At 43.2% G+C, this 23,662-nt stretch overlaps 1 protein-coding gene across 1 annotated transcript in view; it reads right to left on the bottom strand.

The window, feature by feature from the left end:
* SLC45A3 (solute carrier family 45 member 3) overlaps positions 1-23,662 on the bottom strand; it is an 81,917-nt gene that overhangs the window by 14,639 nt on the left and 43,616 nt on the right. Inside the window, exon 3 of the mRNA XM_088479622.1 lies at positions 18,204-18,602. Within this exon, the coding sequence (XP_088335748.1) occupies positions 18,204-18,408 (205 nt within the window). The 5' untranslated portion in view covers positions 18,409-18,602. The remainder of the gene's footprint in view (positions 1-18,203; positions 18,603-23,662) is intronic.

The following is a 23,662-nucleotide window of genomic DNA, read 5'->3' on the forward strand; positions in this document are numbered from 1 at the left end:
AAATATAGATATGGGCACATAATGGCATGCATGTACAGTACAAACATTTATATTTGAGCCACAAAAATTGATGTATGTCTAATGTTGATTCAGACCTTAAGTCTATTTAGGAGTATTAATTGTGCAAAAGATGTATCTAGTACAAAATAGTACTAGATACATCATTCTGAGACTGACATTTAAATAATCATGTTTCTTACTTTAAAATCTGATATACAGTACTGTACTAGAATGTGTGCTGTTGAGTGAAGCACAGTTAGTATTTAACTAGTTTCCTAGTTAACTAGATGAATTCTGATGCACACACTTAGATCTAATTTACAAACTTGGAACATTTGGTGGGAGGAAAAGGTAGAACTGCATTATATAACACACCTTGAACTCGTGAATAAACACAAACCAGAAAATGGGGAAATCCAAAAAGATTTAATCTGATAGGTCTGGTCCTTAACAGATTCCCAGGAAAGTATTGATAAACTATTCAACAAAATAGCCAAATGCCAGCCTCAGCAATAGAGAATACAAGAGTTAGAAAGCAACTTGCCACTGACTGATGAAGCTACATCTACATTTTCTACTAATACAGTCCTTGAATCTATTATAAAGCATAGAAAATATCCATAAATTATTTGAAAAAATATGATCTTTAAAACTGTCAGACTAATTTACATTTACATTTTAGACCTAAACTTCCTTACCAAAGATCTACTATCTGTCCTCTACATAAATATAATACTAAGTTACTAAGTTACATCCATAAAAAAATAAAAATTGTAATCAACCTAGACCAGTTCTAGCAAAATAGCTAATTTACCAAAGCAAGCAAACTTGCCTAGCAGCATATTGCAAAGGGACAAACTTGTTCGTTAGCCAAGTCATGGGATAGATGCCTAGTATCTCGTAGGACCCCCTCTAAGCCCAGTGAAGTGCAGCAACTCAATGTAGCATCGATTCCACAAGTGAACGGTAGACCTCTGGAGAGATGTTGACCCAAGCCATCTGGATAGCTTCCCACAGCTCCCTGATAGGTGTACGTGCAGGATCTTGCGTGCTAAGGACCCCCCCACCACGTCCCATAAATGCTCGATTGGGTACATCAAGTGGTGGCTAAAGGTCAATAACATGTTCAGGCGGACCAGCGGACCCAACCAATGCTACATGAACACACCCTACACCATTGTGGAAACACCACCAGCCTGCATGGTGCCTTGTTTACAAATGGGGTCCATGGCGTCATGGGGTCTGCGCCACACCCAAACCTTATCAGCCCGAAACAACTGGAACCATGACTCATCGGATCACGTCACATGTTGCCAGTCTTTCAGGGTCCAACTAGTAAATTCAAAAGCCCAGGTAAGGCACTGTGTCTGGTGTTATAGTGTTAACAGGGTCACTTTGGTGGGTCTTCTGCTCCCATTTACCATGGAAGCTAAAGAATGATGCACTAACCTGCTGGATATACGTCTGGTACTGCCTGCATTAAATGTGGATGTGATTTGAGACAGTATCGCTTGTCTGTTACTACGGGCAATTCTGGCCAGTACGGTGACACCACCTACCCTTAACATACTGCTATCACATAAAGTACTAGGTCTTTTTGATTATTTTTCGCCCCATTTTGCAAATACCTCCTAGGTAATAGTAAAATGTTTGGCTTCCTCCATCCAGCTAAGCAATAACATTCTGACAATAGGCATACAGGGGATGCAAGCAAAATTAGACAGTCAAAACACAGACAATCAAAAAGGCGACACCAATATGTCAACTGTCATACGGTTGACATGGTCGAAATGTCTACAAACAAAAGTTTGACATGGATATAAGCTTTACAGGGTCATAAGGCCAACAGTTAATATGTAGATACCGTCAAAATGTCGCTATCGAAAATATAAATGTTGACAGTCAAAACGTCAAATGTAGACACAGTTGAAATGTCAATAGTCATCATATTGATAGTCATAATATCAGGGGTGTATCTAGGGGTCCAAGTGTCCCTGATAAAGAGACTGGAGCCCCACTTCCTTATGCCCACAACACAAAGTGACCAAGGCCTAATGCCCAGATCACTTATAAGGGCTCAGTGCCCTGGGCCTAATGCCCAGTATTAATAACAGAAGGCCTGGACATAATTAATAGTCAGTGACCTGGGCCTAATGCCCAGGGTCACTTACAAGTGGTAATAGCTGAACTGTGACTCTGCATGGGGCAAGAAGATGGCCAGGTGGTCCGTGAACTGTTGCAGTGACAGAGGAGTCCCAACTCTCCCCTACTATGTAACGGCCGGCTATAGTGACTCTGAAGCCAGATGACATTATCAGCAATCGGAGGCTGAGTGTGCTCTTCGGACGGTCTGTATCCCTTGATCCGGTGGCGGACCTGGTGATCCGAGTGCAGCCCGGAGACAGGTACATTGTCAGTGTGCTTGGTAACAACCCTTTATCCCAGAGGGTATCCGGTCATTAGGTCTATATTGTCTAGATAGACAATGTTTGGTTAGACAATGGAAGATAGACAGGCAATAGGTAGACAGGGTCTGAAGGTCGACACACTAAAGGTCGATTAGTAACAAGGTCGACAGGTACTGAAGGTCGACAGGCAGTAGGTCGACAGGGACCGAAGGTTGTCAGGGCGCTGAAGGTCGACACACTAAAGGTCGACTGGTAACAAGGTCGACAGGGACTGAAGGTCGACAGGGTCTGAAGGTCGACACACTAAAGGTTGACTGGGAACAAGGTCGACAGGCAGTAGGTTGACAGGGTCATAAGGTCGACACACTAAAGGTCGACTAGTAACAAGGTCGACAGGTATGAAGGTCAACATGGTCATTAGGTCAACACTCATATGGTCGACATGCAAATGGTCGACACATGGTTTGTTTTGTTTTTTAGCCCTAATCTTTACCCTAACCCTCCCTCCTGGTGCCTAACCCTAACCCTCCCTCCTGGTGCCTAACCCTAACCGTCGGGGTAAGTGCCTAACCCTAACCATCGGGGTAAGTGCCTAAACCTAACCGTCAGGGTAAGTGCCTAACCCTAACCATTGGAGTAAGTGCCTAATCCTAAGTGCCTAACCATAACCCTGACACTAACCCTAAAAAAATAAAAAATGTAGTCCATTTGACTATATGAGTATCGACCTACTCCCTGTCGACCTTCATACCTGTCAACCTTGTTACTAGTCGACCCGTCGGTGTAAGTGCCTAACCCTAAGCGCCTGACACTAACCCTGACCCTAAAAAAAAAAGTGTAGGCCATTTAACTATATCAGTGTCGACCTTGTTACTAGTCGACCCGTCGGAGTAAGTGCCTAACCCGAACCCTGACACTAACCCTAAAAAAATAAATAAAAAAATATGTGTCGACCATTTGACTATGAGTGTCGACCTACTGTCTGTTGACCCTCATACCTGTCGACCTTGTTACCAGTCGACCTTTAGCGTGTCTACCTTCTGACCCTGTCGACCACCAGTCCGTCGACCTACTGCCTGTCGACCTTCATACCTGTCGACCTTGTTACCAGTCGACCTATAGCGTGTCGACCTTCTGACCCTGTCGACCTATTGCATGTCGACCTTCAGTACCTGTCGACCTTGTCACCAGTCGACCTTTAGTGTGTAGACCTTCAGACCCTGTCGACCTTCAGTCCCTGTCTATCTATTGCCTGTCTATCTTCCATTGTCTACCCAAACATTGTCTATCTAGACAATGTAGACCTAATGATCCACACCCATCCCAGAGACCGTTCTCCGTGATGCCCAAGAAGTTCCCCTGCGAGTTCAGGCAGGGATAGGTGTCATACACCCACTTGGGCTCCCGCAGCGCTGCCTGGGACAGGGTGAATCTGCAACTGAGCTATGACTCCCCCGCAGAGACGCTGATCGTGCCCTGTGTACTGGAGGTGCTGTTCCAGCATCTTTAGATCATTACCTGCAACCTGCTGCTGGTGGAGGAGCTGCTACACGGGCTCAGTGTCCCCACAGACAAGAAGGTGCCTTGCATTCACCTACAAACCCGGGATACCTGCAGGGCCACCCCGCTGCCGGGCTCCGGCGGCTCACTCAAGTACAGGCACCTGCTGAACACAATCCCCAGGCAGGGCGTGGGCTGCCACAGCTTCACTAGCTCGGGGGTCCAATATACAACCTGGCAGCCTTACTCTAACAGGGACTACCTGCCCAGTCAAGGTAGCAGGAGGAGGCAGAGAACAGTGTCCCCGGGCCAGCTTTGTCTCCATACTGATGATGGAGGTGGGACAGTTCGTGCTGACCACCCTGACCGTGGAGATGCTGGCAGCGAGGATGTGGAGTCTGACCCCTGGGAGCACATCCCCAGAGACAGACAGCCACCTACTCAGCACCAACAACCAGAATGAGCCCATCCAGGGCCGGATTAAGGTCTATGGCACCCCCTGGGCAACAAACATGTGGGGACCCCTATGAAAAAAATAAAATAAAATGTATATATATATATATATATATATATATATATATATATATCGCTCGTAAGCGGTACATTGACAAACAACTTAGTGCTGACTGTTAAATACTGAAAGGAGGAAATAACCCTTTAGCGAGTGCTAAAGGGGTTATGTCTCATTGTGATATAGGGCCCATGGGCTCTATATGAAAAAAAAAAACACAGGCACACACACAAGAAAAACACACAATATACACCCACAGGAGAGAAAAACACACACATATAGGCACCCATATGAAATATTACTCACCAGTTGCTCAATCTTATCCACATTACACCGCACATACTGCTCGAGTCACATTACACCACATAGCAGTGTCCCGTATTCATTTAATGACTCACAGTAGTGCCCCTTTTACACAATGCACACAGCACAGTAGTGCCCCTTATACACAATGCAACGGTAGTGCCCCTTATACACAATGCCCACAGTAATAGTGCCCCTAATACACATAATGCCCACAGAAGTAGCGCCCCTTATGCAATGCCCCAAGTAGTGATAACCCTTATGCAGTGCCTCCAGTAGTGGTAGTGCCCCTTATGCAATGCCCCCAGTAGTGGTGCACCTTATGCAGTGCACCCAGTAGTGGTAGTGCCCCCAGTTGTGAGTGCCAACAGTGGTAGTGCCCTTTATGCAGAGTCCACAGTAGTGGTGACCCTTATGCAGTGCCCCCAGTAGTGGTAGTTCCCCCTGAGAAATGCCCCCAGTAGTAATGCCCCCTAGTAGTAGTGCCCCCAGTAGTAATGCACCCTGAGTAATGCCCCCAGTAGTGAAGCCGCTTTCACGAAAAAAAATCCCACAATACTTACCTTAAGCCCCGCTCCTGCGTCCACGGCCGTCTGACAGGCTGCTCCTCGAAACTATGGGAGAGACGTCATGACCCGTCTCTAGCCGTCGCTAGCCGGGTCTCGCGCATGCGCATGACGGAGCCGGCTCCGTCGTGCGCATGCCCAGTGGGCAAATATCGACCCGGTTGCGAGCGCTCAGCGCTTGCGGACGGGTCTGAATCAGGCCCTGTGAATGAGTAAAAGAGCTGTAGAAGGGAGACATCCCCACTTAGCTGCAGATCTACTGCAGCTCAGTAGATCTGCAGCTCTAAGTTTAACCACTTAAATGGCTAATATTTTTTCCAAAAATGCCCCCAAAATTGTCGATTTTTTTTAAAAGTAAATATTGTAAATAACAGCTATTTTAACCTAAGTATAATTTTTTAACAAATGTGCAGATTTGTCAATAAAATAATAATCAATAAAGTAGCCATAATGTGATAATAAAAAATAAGACCATTCTGGGAATTTTTTTTGTAAAAACATGATTTTATACAGTTTAAAAAAAACAACTTTACTTTGTTATATATATATATATATATATATAAAACAAAGTTTTTCTGTACAAAACCTCTCTTACAGGACTCTACAGTCCTGCAAGAGGTCAGCCAGCAGTAGGGGATGGACGTTCCCGAGGATTGCCCATCATCGGATGTCTAGGAAACGGGAGTGGGGAGACTGGAGCCACGGCTGCACCTATCTGCGGGAAGACTGTGGGGCACAGCTGCAACTGCCTGGGAGAAGGGAGACTGCGGGTCGCGACTGCATCTGTCTGGGAGAAGGGAGACTGCAAGCCACGGCTACAGCTGCCTGGGAGAAGGGAGGGGGAGACTGCTGGCCACGGCTACAGCTGCCAGGGAGAAGGGAGACTGCTGGCTGCGGCTACAGCTGCCTGGGAAAAAAGAAGGGGGAGACTGGGGCCGCGGCTGCAACTGCCTGAGGGAAGAAAGCGGGGGGTGTAGGGGGGGGTGCGGTGGCAGCCTCAGACTGTGATCGCTGAATACATTCTGAGTCAGTATGGGTGACCTGGCTCGGCGATTGACTGTTCAATGTGGTTGGGGAGAAAGCAGTGAACTGGGGAGAAAGCAAAGGGGCCGGTACGGTCTCCTGAGCCTGACGTCTGCCAGAGGTTTAGCTTCCAGCAGCCGCCGATGGGCCATTATGCCACCGTTTCAGGGAAAGCCCAACTTGGCCTGGTCTCAGGCGTGTCTGAGCATCTTAACGCTGTTTCAGAGGCGTGCATAATTAACAGGCAGCATCATAGTACACGTCACCTGGCTGGTTTTTACATTGAAGTGCTCGCAGTGCTTGAGGTAGGATATAGTGCTGCGAATGCTCCTGATGGTACCCGATGTACCGATGGTTGAATACACTTCCTGGAGATGAAGTGCGCAAGTGGGCGTCTTAAGACAGGCTGGTGGGTGCCTGCATACACAAAGCGATCGCAAGCCAAGACATAGAGGCGTTGCCCTGCGTTCGCCTGCCATGCCGTCACTTAGCCGAATTTGCATACTCTGAGAACGAGCGTATGCATCTAGCGAGTGGGTCTGAATCAAGCCCTGAGTTTGTGCAGACAGCGTGATATACATCTTGTTTCAGTGCCCGAGTTTACCAGTGTGAAGAGCAGCAGCTAGTTTGTGTGAATTATGATTATCATATGAATTTATGATTAAAGAGCACTTTGGGACTGAGTTATTGATACTGGAAAGTGCTGAAGATAATTGCCGTATTGAAAGAGGAACTGTATTTATTGTGGCTTAACACTGGAAATCCAAAGATATTGTTCCCTGTGACCAGGAAAGAACAGCATTAGATGCTAAGCCTATGACTAGTGAGGATGCAGTCAGGAAGCCGACGGTTGAAATACCGACCGCCGGCTTCCCGACTGTCCAATCCTGGCAAGGGTCTAATTATAGGCATCGAAATCCCAATGCCTATCATTATCCCTACACCGGGAGACCGACACCTGGAGAATCAAATGAAGGTAAGCCGGGCGTCGGGCACGGACAGCCGCGGGGGGGAGGGTTAGGTTAGGGGCTCCCGGGGGTAACTTAGGGTTAGGCACCCCCCTGGGAGGGTTAGGCTAGCGGAAGCAGGGGGGTTAGGGTTAGGCCCCCCGGGGGGAAGTTAGGGTTAGGCACCCCCCCGGGAGACTTAGGCTGCGGGGACGGGGGGGGTTAGGTTTAGGCACTTAGGGTGGGGGTTAGGGTCAGGCACTAATGGGGGGAGGTTAGGGTTAGGCACCCCTAAGGGATGGCTAGGGTTAGGGGGGGACAGGGTTAGTTTTACTTACCTCAATCCCCTGTAGGGATCTTCAATACTGCCGGTCTTCCGGCGTCGGGATTTGAACCCGGCCGGCGGTCATACATACCGATTCCATCCTGTTATGTTATGTAAGAGACTGGGGCCCTGATTCAGACCCACTCGCGAGTGGCTGTCCGCTCGCAAGTGGGTCGATGTTCTGCACTGAGCATGCGCACAACGGAGGGAGCTCCGTCGTGCGCATGCGCCAGGCGCGACGAGCGAAGGAAAGTCCTTCGCTCGTTGTGTCTGATCAAAAGGGGCGTGCTGTCGATGTTGATTGACAGCACGCCCCCTTTGGTGGGCGTGCCTCCCTGACGGGGGCGTTCCCACGGGAACGCCTCCCGTCAGAAGCCGGCCCACTGACATCACTAGTGATGTCAGTGGGAGTGATTTTGGCTCTGTTAGAGCCAAAATCACTCCGGAGCTTGCGGTTGAAAACCTCAACCGCAGGCTCCGGCTCACAGTTTCGATGGTCGCGATGGTCACGACAATCGCGGCCATCAAAATGCACGCTCGTATAGGCTGTGGGTAGTGACCCACAGCTATACGAGCGTCCAGGAGGACGCTCCATTTTTATGGAGGGCGGCCCTCATTCAGAGCGTGCGCTCTGCTCAGAGCGTACGGCTCTGAATGAGGGCCTGGTTCCATTAACAAGACACATATAGTATATATAGTATACCTCCAAACTTATCAAAGGGGTGTGACTTTGGCACTTTGGAGGCCTAAACACACCACGGGGGCAAGCCTCATGATAGAGCTACCATCAGAATTTGTGGAGCCGGTACAAAGTAAACATGTAGGGCTCCCCAGAAGCACAGGATGGGCAGGCAGAAGCACAGAATGGGGATGGAGACAAAGATGAGGCGGTAAACAGAGACAAACATGGGGCAGGGCTAGATTATAGGCAGGGCGGACGGGGTGGTGTCCAGGGCCCCCCACATTGCTACAAATACTGCCCCAACCCAGTCCATTCTGCACTCTCCCTGGCCGGCTCTCAGCAGCATCAAAGTGTACTTCATCATGTCTACGATTCTGCAGGGCAGGGCCGCCATCATGGGGGTACAGCACTGATAGGGCTGATAGTTGAATGCTGTACTATGGTCCCAGCAACTGCTCGATGATGTTGCAAACGCTGCAGCCGTCTGTCAGATCAGAGAGAAGAGCCCGCCAAAGGAGAGGCTCAGAAGATACAGTGATGGCTGAGTACATATGGCGCTGGAGCACAGCATAGCCGGGGGTTCCGAGGATTTAAGAACCAACAAAGAGTTGCGGGAAGGAGGGGGGGAGCATACATTTAAATATATACAGAGGGGTGGTGTAGTGGTTTGTGTGGAGCACATTTAAGAATTTGCAGACTAGGGTTGCGGAGGCTAAGCACATTTAAGAAGTTAACAAGAAAACCAAGAGGAACATAATACAGAACACACTGGGAGGGGTGTGGGAACATTCAAAACACATAAAACAGGGGTGGTGTTTGGAGCTCATTACTTAACTTACAGACAAGGGGTAATAATGAACAAAATTTAAAAAAATAGAGAGAGGGGGACACAATTCAGGACATATGGAGAGGAAGCACAATACAGAATATATAGCACATATACGCATAGGGGGGCACATATACACAAGCACAATACAAAATATATAGCACATATAAGCATAGGGGGGCACATATACACCTCCTTGAAGCGAAAGCACATAGGACATTTTGAAATTTTGGGGTAGATGTATGAAGCAGTGAAAAGTGTGGAGAAGTGTGCCAGTGGAGAAGTTGCTCATGGCAATCAATCGGCTTTGAGGTTGCATTTATCAAATACAATCTAGAAAATAATAGGTAAAAGCTGATTGGTTGCCAGGGGTAACTTCTCCTCTGGCACATTTCTCCACTCTTTTCACTGCTTTATACATCTACCCTTTTGTGTAGCGGAGGATGGAGGAGAGGGCTGGACAAAAGAGGAGGCCAGGAGCACGAGAGGCTGCCTTGAAAGGTTCGCTGGTCATTGGTGGCTGGACTGGGGGAGTGGTCAGTCACCGGGAAAATAAAACATTACTACTATCTGCTACTGGAGAGTCCGGAGACATGTAAGGAGCATGAAAGAGAAAGAAACCAAAAAACTGCGCTACCTGATAACGCTTCACTGTTTTACAGAAAAAATATATATAAATCAGTTTTATGCACATATATTGTTAAAACCCAATTTGAATTTGGCTTTGGGATCTAAAAGAATATATACCTGCTGGTGTTCAAAATCAGGAGGTCACGTGAAATTGTGTGAAACATAAAAAATATAAGAAAGTATACGTCTAGTGGTCCCAATAAAAAGACAGGAGTAGCTATTCTTGTTTCTCAACATTGCCCATTCATTTTGTCTTCTCATTATACAGACCCAAATGGAAGGGTTGTAATATTGGTGGGAAGATTGGACAATGTTGAAGTTATAATCACTTCGTGTTATGTCCCTAACACTAAACAATTAGCCTTCTGTAAGAGATTTTTCACTAAGCTCCAGAAGTATGCTAAAGGAGCAATTTTACTCCTGGGGGATTTCAACTTAGTTATAGATCCAGTGATGGATAGATAAAGATCTACAACACTTCGTTAAAGTCATTCACATGTTTTTTCAAAAGGGTTTCAACAGTTGTTAGCAGAGTTTGATCTGTTTGACATTTGGAGAGCAAAGCATCCTACAGTTAGGGACTATTCCTTTTACTCCCTTGTCCACAAATCATATTCTAGGATTGATTTGGCACTCTCAGATAAGTGGACGCTGTCCTCTGTGAGTAGAATTGACATCCTTCCCATGACCTGGTCAGCTCACTCCCCTCTCCTTCTTACTTGGAGTATTGGGACTAGGAAAGTGGCCCCAAGCCCCTGGAGGTTGGACCGTAAGGTTTTGTCTCTGCCGGAGACTCAAAGAGCTATACAAGAATCCCTCTCCCTTTTTCTTAGCACCAATAATCCTGAGGAAACTTCACTATTTAATTTCTGGTGTTCTTTGAAAGTGGTTATAAGGGGTTCAACGATTCAGGCAGCTGTTAGACAGAAAAGAGAATATAAAAGAAGCTATGAGCAGGCGGAAGCTGAAGTGGCACGATTAGAAGAGGCTCATAAAGCTGAACCTCTCAATAAACAGTTGTTCAAACAATTAATAACTGCCAGAGATAAGGTGAATGTTTTTTCTCTCCAGGAGGTACAGCGTAATATCACTAAATTAAACCAAAAATTTAACATTTTTGGAAATCAGGCCAGTCGATTGTTGGCTCATAAACTGAGAGGGAACAGGGCAATGGAACGGGTGCACAAAGTATATCATTCCTTGGGTGCGAAAGTCTCAGACCCAGTTGAGATAGCTAATGCCTTCGCCAGCTTTTACGCTAAATTATATAACCTTAAAGATGACTTCAACACCACCCAACCTAGTGATTTCAATATTGAAGGTTTCCTGAAGGAAATTTCCCTTCCTAAATTGGACTCTGAGGCCTGTCTGTGCCTTAGTGCCCCTTCGTCGCTGGAGTTGGTGGAGGGGGCAATAGATTTAATGCAACTAGATAAAGCGCCCGGTCCAGATGGATATCCTGCAAATTTTTATAAAGCATTTAAAGCTGATTTAGCTCCAATCTTACTGTAAGTTTTCAATAAAGCTTCAGATATCGGCCAATTTCCAAAAGAAATGCTAGAAGCGCATATAATTGCCATCCCGAAATCTGGTAAAGACCCCACACTAATAGCCAATTACCGACCAATTGCTTTGCTAAATTCAGATGTTAAATTGTTTGCCAAAATGGTTGCTAGACGATTAAACCACCTTCTTCCGGATCTTATTAATCCTGACCGGGTTGGGTTTGTGATGGGCAGACAGGCTTCGGATAACACGAGGAGCGTGCTTAATATTATAGAGTATTATGATCGCCTTCAGGAACTATTGTTAGTTCTGTCCCTTGATGCTGAGAAAGCATTCGACAGACTTCATTCCGGATATTTAAAGAAGGTCCTATGTTATTTTGGATTTCAGGGAAGAATGTTATATACTCAACCATCGGCCAAAGTGATTGTAAATGGCTGTTTATCTTCTAGCTCTGATATTACAAACGGCACCCACAGGGGTGCCCCCTATCTCCCCTTATTTACGCTCTTGCAATTGAGACTTTGGCTGAGAGGGTTCGATCAATGTCCCATATACATGGCCCAGTACTTGGAGGTGGGTCACATAAAATTAGTTTATTTGCTGATGATATTTTATTATGTTTACTCCATCCGGAGGGGTCTCTTAGTGCACTAAATTCCGTTTTAGAAGACTATGCCAAAATATCATACTATAAACTGAATACTAACAAAACAGAAGCCCTACCTTTTAATATGACCAAATATTTATTGGATAAGCTGAAAGAGCTCTATAGATACTCTTGGAAAGTCAAATCACTTAAATACTTAGGAGTACATCTGGCTAGAGAATGTGATATTGTTCACTGTAACTATGATCCCCTGCTGAGGGCTTTTGAGATCTTGACGGGAGATTGGATGATACATGAAGTATCGTGGTTGGGACGGATAGCAGCAGCAAAGATGGTCCTTCTCCCCAAATTAATGTACTTGTTTCATACTATACCTAGACCGGTACCTAAGTACATATTTAATAAATTTTATAAGATTATTAATACATATGTTTGGAGAGGAAATAATACAAGAATAGCGAGGAGAACCCTGTCTCTCTCAAAAGGAGATGGGGGAGTTGCTTATCCAGATTTGGAAAACTATCATTCAGCCTGTCTCCTCAGCCAAGCCAGAGATTGGTTTACTAATAATTCCACCAAACCCTGGGTACTTATTGAAAGGTCTTACGTTTCTCCATTTCCCATTTCGGATTTATTTTGGATGCCCCATTCAACCACCCCCACCAGGTCTTATTTATGTAAAGCAATCCAATCTACCCTGACGGTTTGGCATAAACTGACGTCCTCTAGAAGTGATAGCCAAGCTGATCCCCAATTTACACTTGGGGTCCTGGATGGAGGGTGGCCTATTAACCCTGGGTGATTTGTTTATAGGAAATGATTTTGCATCATTTATATCTTTGCAGACGTATTTTGGTCTGTTGAAACAAGATTTTTACAAATATCTGCAGATACGCCACTGGTTGCAAGGTTGTCTTCCATCTCCACTCAAAAAACCTCACCTCCCTGTCTTATGGCTAACTCGATTTAGATCCTCCAATCATAAAGGAGGTATTACTTGGTTGTATCAATATTTGACTAGGATAAATAAAAAGGGGAAATTTTCGGCCCAGGTTAAATGGGAAAAGGATCTAGACAGAACTCTCTCTGAAGAGGAGTCATATTCAATTAGAGGCAAAGTTTTCGCCTGTCCGACTGTTCGCTTTATTCGCCTGTTTCAGAGGCGAATTTATTCTGTGCTCGTCCCTGCTTTTCACCTAATTCAATTGCAAAACAGGTGAAAACGGAAATAGGCGAATGCAGAACAGGTGAAAAGTACTGAAAGAATTGGGGAAATCAGTCTGTACCCCAGAAAAAGATGCTCTAACATAGGGAATCAATATAGATGTGTACTAATAGCCCTAATAAAACTATTTTGCGTACTTAAGTTGTGTAAATTGCTTGCTATTAGCGTCTTTGTAAAAGTGGTGAAGAATGGCATAAAGCTGTATTTTTTGGTTAAAATAAGTAATCCAGTCAAATTTGGGGTGCTTGAAAATGGGTGCAAGCATGTTTTTATGTCTCTAAAGTGAACATTTAAAAAACGTGAAAAATCCACCTGCTGCATGCACCTGCAATCCCAAAAACACCTGACCCATACTTGTGGACCACCAAGAAGTCTTTTTCGCTACTTTTAATGTTTATCCCCCCACTTTTTAAATTTTCACCCCAAAAAATGACGTCTTTTTTGGGGTGTTCTTAGGTTTTAGTTTCTGTTTTTTTGCGTATTTGTCCTTTGGGGGGCTGTCCCAAGGGGTCTGAGTTGTTTCCCCACGTTTGCACCCCAAAATAAAGATTTTGCATTTCTTTTCACCAGCTATTGATTGGAGAATCATTTTTGGAGAATTGTTTCCACTTAGGCGAAATTGTCCTGGAATTCAATTTGGCGAATTTTTTTTTTAGGCAAATTTTTCACAAAAAAACAGGCAAATATGGCTTTTCGCCTCTAATTGAATTCCCCTCATAGTTTTTCGCACTTGCTTTATGGTATCCAAGTGTATTAACCACTCAGAGATTGTTCTATAAGCTGCTCCATAGAGCATATTTCACTCCAGAGCGCTTACATAAGATATGGCCATCTATCTCTCAATTATGCTAGAGAAATTGCGGCTGCATGGGAGATATAATTCCATATGATGTTCCCTCCTTCGACCACTATGGAACGCAGTGTTTACTATGATTAGTGAGGTTGTTAACGCTTCAATTCCTCCTGACCCAATCACAGCTCTATTTCACTTTTATTCTGGTAACTTGCCCCGAGGAGATAGATATGTTATGGGAAATATATTGGTTGCTACTAAAGCATCTATAGCCCAGGCGTGGAAGCGTGCCTCCCTTCCTAACTTAGCAGTAATAGAGAACAGAGTTCAAAAACATTCTACATTTGAAACTTTGAACAGTAATTATTCTTCATCGATTAGCTCTATTCACATGTTGTGGCTACGTTGGGGGGAATACAGAGAAAAAAGGGGGCATTCTATTATCTATAATGACCATTTAGATTTGTCGATCCTTGGAACCCCTCTATAGGTCACTAGTAAGTTGACGCTCTTGTGAGGTGATTTTATTACTGCTCAAGCTTTTTTTTTTGTGTATCCCCTTAGTAATAATATTTTGAATGTATATTTGAATATGTCACTGTGATCATATTGTCATATTACTATCCAGTACACTCATACTGAGAGTGTCTTCGATACACCTTGGGATAATTGGATCTATCCAGCCAGGGAGTTCATAGATACATTCACGTAAGCACCACTGGATGACTATTAGGAAACAAAACTTTTATATTTATATCGCTACAACCAGCCGGTGAGCAATATAGTATCAATATTGTTTTATTACATCTAATACAGTGATGATATGCTCAACCATAAATTGTGGATAATATATTTAAATTGTAGAACATTTTAATTGATATATGTGTTCATTACAACATTGTGATTAAATTTGTTTATTTTCTATAAAGGAAGCCTTTCTTTATCTATCCATAATATCAGTACACTACAGAATTTCATATATATATACTTTGACAAACTGCGCAGTTCAATACGTGCTTTTTTGTTTACTGATCAATTGTGCCAGAGGAGTAACTGGTCAAATGAGCTAGCAGCGGTGTCAAGGCTTTAAGTAATTAACTCCAGCACTCCCCACTTTAATTGCACCAGGATACCAGTTCCCAGTGGCTACTGGGGAACTGATTTTCTTTTTTCTATGACTTTTAATCATACCCTATCAAACAGTGTTTTGATATATTTTTGCGCTGTTCCTTTTTTATATTTTTCATAGTAAGAGCATAGTAGTGGTGGCAACGGGGCGGCAATTTTATTGGTGGGGCCCCCAAAGCTTAGCTTCCCGATGCACCCACAAGCCGTAATCCAGCCCTGAATGGGGGATAGAGAGATAAAGCTAAATATATAGAAAACTGTATCCAAAAACACACACCAGGTGGGGGTGAGGGGGTTAAAAGAGACTGAGGGGTCTATTTACTAAGCAGTGTTAGGAGACAGAGTGAAAAGTGATAAGAAAGTGATAAGGTGCCAGCCAATCAGTTCCCAACTGTCATTTTTCAAACACAGCCTTGGAGATGACAGTTGGGAGCTGATTGGCTGGCACATTATCACTTTCTTATCACTTTTCACTCTGTCTCCTAAGACAGCTTAGTAAATAGACCCCTATGAGCTCCATGCAGCTGATGTGCTGTAATGACAGGTTAATTCGCTACTAGACTATATGTCATGTGTAAAGTCACTGAAGAAAGGCTGGCCCTGGTGAGTATGGACAGCCACCCTCAACTCACTCCCCTGCCCTGGTTGAATAAAATAATTTTAAAAAAATCAGAAAAAAAGACAGACACCCTTTACACGTTACCTCCCTGTACCCCCGATGGCAGCCCTGCCTCACGCGATTATAACAACATCTGCGAAAGGATAGACGCGTATAGACACAACATCATCTAAAAACAAACCTAGCAAAAACCTTGCTGTTAATTATGCATGCCATGGTAACAACAAATTTCTGCACATGAGTGTACATGGCTTACCACCAACATTAACACTGTTTAAAGTAAACGGCTTCATGCATTCCCCATGAGTTGGTTAGAGACTACCTTAAAAAAATTTTTTTAAATATGGGACAGTTTCAAAGACATGTTACCAATATCTACTAATCAACAAATAGAAAAGACCTTCCAATGAAAATTATTGTATGAAAGTTACATACTTCTAGGAGATCTGCCTGTATAACTTGTATTTAATACATTCTAGCCAACCATAAGTAGCTATATTATTTATCTATTAACTCTGCGCTTCATTCCAGATAGCTGCATTTATTATATCTATATTGTCACTGTCATTTCTTTATTGTTATACCTTAGGAATTTGTTACCTGGGTCAAACCTTTCTGTTATCTTGCCTCTTCGTCATACCATATCATACAGCATCTTTGGACTAATTATAGATATTACTTCCCTTTTTTCTTACCATGACAGACTATATTTTTCCATGCAGGCATGTACAGGTTGAGTCTCCCATAACCAAAATGTTTGGGACCACGGGTATTTTGGATAACGGAATATTCCATATTTTGAAATATTTGCATATCATAATTAAATATCTTGGGAATGGGACCAGAATATACACACAGAATGCATTTATGTGTTATATACACCTTATACACACAGCCTGCAGGCAATTTTATACAATATTTTCAATAATTTTGTGGCTCAAGCAAAGTCTGTGTACATACATGAAATTCATTTATGTTTCATATAAACCTTATACAGACAGCCTGAAGGTAATTTTATACAATATTTTTAATAATTTGTGCCTTAGACAAAGTTTGTGTACATTGAACCATCAAAAATCAAAGGTTTCATTATCTCAGTCATGCCAAAATAATTCCGTATTTCGGAATATTCCGTATTTCGGAATATTTAGATATGGGAGACTCAACCTGTAGTACCTTTTGAACTTTACTTTTTTTCAGTGCAAATAAAAATCAATATACTGAATATATAAAAGAAATTTGTCTATTTGCATAAGGCAACGTTTTAGGTCTACATCAGACCTTTTTTCAAGCACACATCTGTAAACCTGAAACGTTGCCTTATGCAAATAAACAAAATTCTTCTTTACGCATCCAACTCTTGCAGCAAGTAAATAAATAAATATATATATACTGTATATATATAAAAACTACACCATGTATGGTTTACTGCACAGTATTTAAAATCCCAGGACAGCATAGCAGTCCATACACACAGAATGCTGACCAGTACATCCATTCAGGTAAGCAGTAATGCATAAGGGATGTAGTCTGGAACCCGACGGTCTAAATGCCGACCGCCGGCTTCCAGACTGCTTAATCCCGACTAGGGACGAATGACAGGCGTCTAAATGTAGACGCCTGTAATTTGCCCAACGTCTGGAGACCGGCGCCCGGCATTCCAATCGAGCGGATGCCGGGGGCGCCGCAGCGGACAGCCGCGGGCGGGGGAGAGGGTTAGGTTTAGGGCTCCCGGGGGGGACTTAGTGTTAGGCACCCCCCGAGAGGTTAGGGTTAGGCTAGGGGGAGGGAGGTTAGGGTTAGGCACCCCCGGGGAGGGGGGAATTAGGGTTAGGCACCCCCCCGGGGGACTTAGGTTTAGGCAGCGTGGAAGGGGGGGGTAGGTTTAGGCACTTAGAGGGGGGATTAGGCACAATGGGGGGAGGTTAGGGTTAGGCACCACTAAGGAGGGTTAGGGTTAGGGGGGTTAGGTTAGTTGATACTTACCTTTAGGACGATCGGGATTTCCTCCGTTGTCGGGCAGCCGCTGTCGGGAATTGAACCGCCGGCCATGCGCCCGGCGGTAATACATATCACACCCATGCATAATTATGCATGCCCACCAAGATCGGAACTGTTCATCATTGGGTTGCATAGCAAAATTGGTGGGAAGGACCGGTGATATTGCTCTAGCATCAAGGGTTCCCAACTCTTTTGGAAAGAGCAAACAGGAGCCTCTATTAAGAAACCACGGCTTGTGCACTGCGTGTACATTGCTCAGAAGAGACGAGGTACCTGCTTTGCTTTCTCTTTTCTCCACAGCAACTCTCTCTCTCTATATATACCTCAGGAACCATAGATAGTTGAATGCCATTGACTAAATCACTTGTGTGTATGTGTATATATACAGTATATATATATATATATATATATATATATATAGAGAGAGATTTATATACACATACACACAATAAGTGATTTAGTCAATGGCATTCAACTATCTATGGTTCCTGAGGTATTTGACCACACCACAGGTTCAGGGAATTTTTATGTATATATATACATACACTAAACTGCTGGTCTGGTGAATAATTTAATGTGTATGTTAGCAAGTACCCATACCTAAGACCATGGTCATGAATTTTTCTTCCACTCCAGCTTCAAGCAGCAAAGGTGGGATGAAGGTGATGCCAGCTGCCAGACACACCTCCAGGCCACATGTCAGAGAGTTGACTAGAATAAGCTGCGCCAGTGGACTGCGAAGATGCTCACTGATTCCCAACTTCTGCATTATGACACCTGGTGCAGTGATTTGTTTCACTTTCATTATTTTATAACCAACTGATAAATGTCTGTGGCAAAACAGGACACTCGCAGCTCTGGCGTAGCTGATGGAAGCCCATCTTTAATGGAGGAATCCAAACTTTTTATTATGCACCTTTCTTCGCGAATAAGGTAATAGTTGATGTGGTTGTTTATTTAAAACTTCCTGAGATTAAAACCACGATATGGAACCACCACCTGGAAAAGAGATAAACAGGGATTTATCACTTTATATAGATAACCAAATGTACTTTTATTTTTTTTATTACGAAAATTGAGAAGAAATCACGTATCGCTGCAATTTAACAAAAATATCTTGCTGAGGATGCTGAGTGATAAGAGTTAACTTAACTCTTCACCTGGCCATTCTCTGCATATGTGCACATGAATAAGCAATAACCCTTCGATGTGTAGGGAAAATTAAACAGCTATATCTCTAGTGCCCTGATAAATCTGTCCCTATGGCTTGATCATAAACCTAAGAATATTTGTATTACATACTAAACAAATGAGGATGAAATATTATATCCAGTTTAATGTAGCTGCATTATATTTTGTACAATTTAAATTCTCTTTGCTGTACTAAATTCTTTACTGATGTTCAGTTGCTGAAGCCACACTAACAAGCATTACTGAGCAACACAACTCCATTCTCCCTGTGGGGTCTATTTACTAAGCAGTGTTAGGAGACAGAGTGAAAAGTGATAAGTCTGTGATAAGGTGCCAGCCAATCAGCTCCCAACTGTCATCTCACAGGCTGTGTTTGAAAAATGTCAGTTGGGAGCTGATTGGCTGGCAACTTATCACTGACATCACTTTTCACTCTGTCTCCTAACACTGCTTAGTAAATAGACCCCTGTGAGTGATGTGGCAGGTTTTCCAGCTGATGGATGGTTACTATGGAGACACCTTTGCGTTACTCTCCCTCCCGCGTAGCTACCTGTTTCTCCAAGTGCAATAGTGTTATGGGGGCTGGTCTGTTGCCCACTTCTCAACAATGGTTCTGGGTTTAAAAAGCCAAGTTGCCAGAACCTCAGTTCTGGTTATATTGCCAGCCTTGCTGACCGTGCTGAACTCGCTGTTGCTCCGAATGCTGATGTTTGTGGATATGCTGACTCTGTTCTCCTAACATCCACTTGTCTCCTGGATTTCCATTTTTCTGCTTACCCAGACATTTAACCATGACCTGACTACTCTGCTTGCCACCATCCCTGACCTTTAGCCTGGCTTTTGCCTGACTGCTTTATTTGCCAACCGGTGAATTGTACTGCTTCCTGCACTTCCAGTGTTTTTGCGGATTGTATGCCAGCACTACATTCTGTGTCCACTATACCGGTGTCCATTTCTTTAATAACTCAACAATATCATGGGGTAATAAGGTTTTACTATTGTAAGCCTAAGCACTAGGGGGCATCCGCATACCGGTATGTCTATAGAGCATTAAGGGAAAAGTGATTGCTAAAGGTGATCATCTCTCTAACCACCTCCTTGCAGGTATTGCCATAACAGTCATAATTGGGGAGTGTGGGCATTATATATATTTTATTAATGAGGCTATATATTGGTCATAGAACATAGGTCATATGGGTATACATTTGTGTTGAGACCTTTCTGACCATGTGCTACTATTTGCATTCCCATACCTTTATTTTGGATCACACATCAAAACTGGGCACTTTGCACAAGTGGTTCTACTTCTGTTTAAGTGGACAGGAGTGTTTTTTCAAGCTTTTCCAGTTTATCTAGTAACTGGTCATCAATGTATAAAGAGTAACTACAAGGAAGTGACTGGTGTGAATTCTTATACAAAGAAAAATGGAGTGACAGTAGTGGAGTAACCGTTCATTAACACAACTCAGCATTCAGAAAGCAGAAGTATCACATTCTACAGTGACCAGTTAATAATAATATAAAATTCTCAACATTGGCTGCTAAGGGGACAGTTGTGGTATGATATAAATTAAATATTAATTGTTAGATGTCCAAGCACTTTTTTATTTTAATCAAAACATAAACCTTGTATTTTAAACAGGAAATATACACAGAGCTGCAATATTTTAAAATTCTTTAGCAAAATAAGAGCAGATATATTTGGCATAACACTTTTACTATCATATATACTGTATGTATCAATTGTATTCCTACAAGTTACTCTCTTACCTCCCAAATATATCTTGTAGGTACGTATATGGGAAAAATGTAATACCTCCCGGACTTTCCAAAGCACAAGTCCATCTATAAACCTCCCCTTCCCCTTCTAATATAACTTTGAACTGTGACATTCCCCTTTGGCACATGCGCGGAGCACCATCTAACCATGGTGAGGTTTCCGCTCACACCTCCAACTTGAGTGACTTCCCTGAGTCAGGACCAAGGCATGACTTGCGGGATGGGATGTAGTTGTCATTTCGACAATCATAATGTTGACAATGACAACGGAGGCAGGGTTAGGTTGAACACTACATGCCAACATGCTAATAAAGTGATGTAAAGCATATAACAGTGTCAGCTTTAGAACGTCAAACATACCCCTTTACTATCATGTTTGAAGTTCTAAAGCGGATACTGGTAAAATGTTTCACATCACATTATTAGCATGGTGGCGTGTAGTGTTCAACCTAACAGTGTCCCCATTGTAATTGTCATCATTATGTTTGTTGAAAAAACATACCGAACCTGACTGTCCCACCTCAGTTTAAGAGTTGATTAAACTAGACAGAAAAATTGATTTTTTGCTAAAGCCTAATGCTTTCATTAAATCAAACAGACATCAGTTGCGCTTTACGTTGTCTAGTGTACAATCTACTGTGCTATGTTACCATAAATTGGAGTACAAAAAGAATTGCTCCCACATGGGACTATTTGATTGCTCTTAAACAACTAAGAGGAAGGCAGGCCACCAACATACATATACCACTTCCATTGAAGCCTAGAACAACGGATGGATTTTCCATGATGGAAAAGTAAATGCATCCAGTGGTACATGATATTTACTCAAAGCACAGCTTGATATGCAGTTTCAGAAATCTCCACTATACCAAACTGTAAATGTCACGCCAATGTCCACCCTCCTACTACTTTAGTGCCACCTCTTTTCAATAAAATAAACTTTTCAGTTATAATTTCTCCAAGCTACTGCATGGTTTAGACTCCTTTGTGGCTTAGATTAATCAGGACAGTGATAGGGCATTAGGATCATCTATATTACAGGGGTCACTTGGTTTGGAATGGGCCAGGAAACAGAACTCATTTTAATAATCTCACACTGCAGAAAAAATTTAGCTGTGGACAGCGCCAGAAATCTATGGGCATCTAACAGCATCCGTTTGCAACAAATGCCCTTACTTCACCTTTGTACAAATCAAAACAGACTTTGTAAATGACCGCCAGTGGAATGCACCAACTCACCCTCACTCCTGTAATGGAGAATGTCTCAGAGCTAGAAAGCTACCAGCTCAGTTTCTCTGGGTGTATATGACAAAGCACCTGATACTGTAAAGGGAGGGAGCATTCATTGTGAAAGCAGCAGGTATTTCTGCATTCTTTTGCCATGCACACTTGTCTCAGCTATGTAACCTGTTCTTAGCTGGAACGTCAGTTACTTCCCTAGAAATAAGACTAGTCTGTAAAGTGGCTGACCACACAACTATAAATGCTACGTTTGCTTACTCCTCCTCCTCGCTGACACAACATGGCAAAAGTTCATAATATTTCTGCTCTCTTCCCTGTACTGGAATAACTGCGCCCCTGTTTATTTAACCCTTTACACATTGCTTCTTTTCAAAGCACACCCGTGTTATAACAAGAGAGCTTATCAGAAAATCACAAAACGTCATATGGACACAAGACTTGTACCACATGAAAGTGTGTGAAGAGTATAAAGAACACAAAGGTGAATCTAGCACAGGTGCAGGGGAAGTGATCAGGTTTGGGCTCATCTACAAAAAGGAACACTTTGCTGCTACATACTACGTGGTGATACCATGTGCACCACTATGACTTGTGCTACTTTATAATGCTGATTTATGAAATTGCACAACAATATAACAGTCTGTGCGTGGACTATAGCAGCCCCAGCTGCTTGGAAAGGATGTTGTTATTATATATTGATATCATATATATTTTAGGGCAAAAACTATTCCCATATATAACTAATTTATAGCAGTCAATGTATTAAACATTTAATAAATGTCTGCTAATATAAAATTTACACTAATTTATATTTGCACTGGTGGTCAGCAGTATAATTTCACCCATAGCCATGATCGCGGGCCACTTGTTTAGAGGTCTAGTGGTTTGTTACACACATTTCTTACTAAGGGGCATATTCAGTTAGCCGCGAACTTTTCGCATGCCGGACTTTTCGCCGACATACTAGTTTTCCATGCGGAAAAGTGTCGCGCTCGTCCCCACTTATCCCTGTATTCAACTCCCGGCGAATTCAAAACCAGTGAAAACTCATGTCAGATTTGGGGAAATCAGCCTGACACCCCCCAAAAGATGCACTGACATTGGGGATCACTATAGATACCCCTGAATAGGCCTGCTGAAGGTATTGGGATACTTAAATGCTCTCAATGGCTGCTAATTAGCGTCTTTGCAGAAGTGGTGAATAATAGCATTTAGCATTTTTATTTGCAGAAAATAACTAGTCCCAGCAAATTTGGGGTACATGAAAATGGGTGCTAGCATATTTTAAAGTTGCTAAAGTGAAGTTTTAAAAAATGATAAAAATCCACCTGCCTCAATCACCTGCAAACTTAAAAACACCTGGGACATATTTGGGGACCCCCCTGGAGTCTATTTCGCTAGTTTTTTTAGTTTGTCCCCCAACTTTGTTTTTTTTCACCCCCAAAAGGAAAGTACTTTTTTGGGGTGTTCTTAAGTTTTTTTTTTTTTTTACTTTTTTTGACACAGTTTACCTTTGGGGGGCTGTCCCAAGGGTGCAGGGTGGTTCCCACAAGTTTGCACCCCAAAACCCTAATTCTGCACTTTTTCCGCCTAGTTTCAAAGGCAAATCTTTTTTGCCTATTCCAATGCATTGACTTTCTGCACTGGCGAAAATTTATGGAATTGAAAAGGGGGATAAGTTTTCGCCTGGCGAAATTACGTCACCGGCGAAAACTTTTCGTCAAAAACGGCTTATCGCGGTTAATTGAATATGCTCCTAAAGCTGGATATACATGACTTGTTCACTTGACATGACCACATTAGAACCCCATATACACATAAAGAGCAGTCATCAGACAGTACCATTT

The sequence above is a fragment of the Taudactylus pleione genome, unplaced genomic scaffold (genome assembly GCF_031769625.1).
Source record: "Taudactylus pleione unplaced genomic scaffold, aTauple2 ptg000242l, whole genome shotgun sequence".
NCBI classification, from domain to species: domain Eukaryota; kingdom Metazoa; phylum Chordata; class Amphibia; order Anura; family Myobatrachidae; genus Taudactylus; species Taudactylus pleione.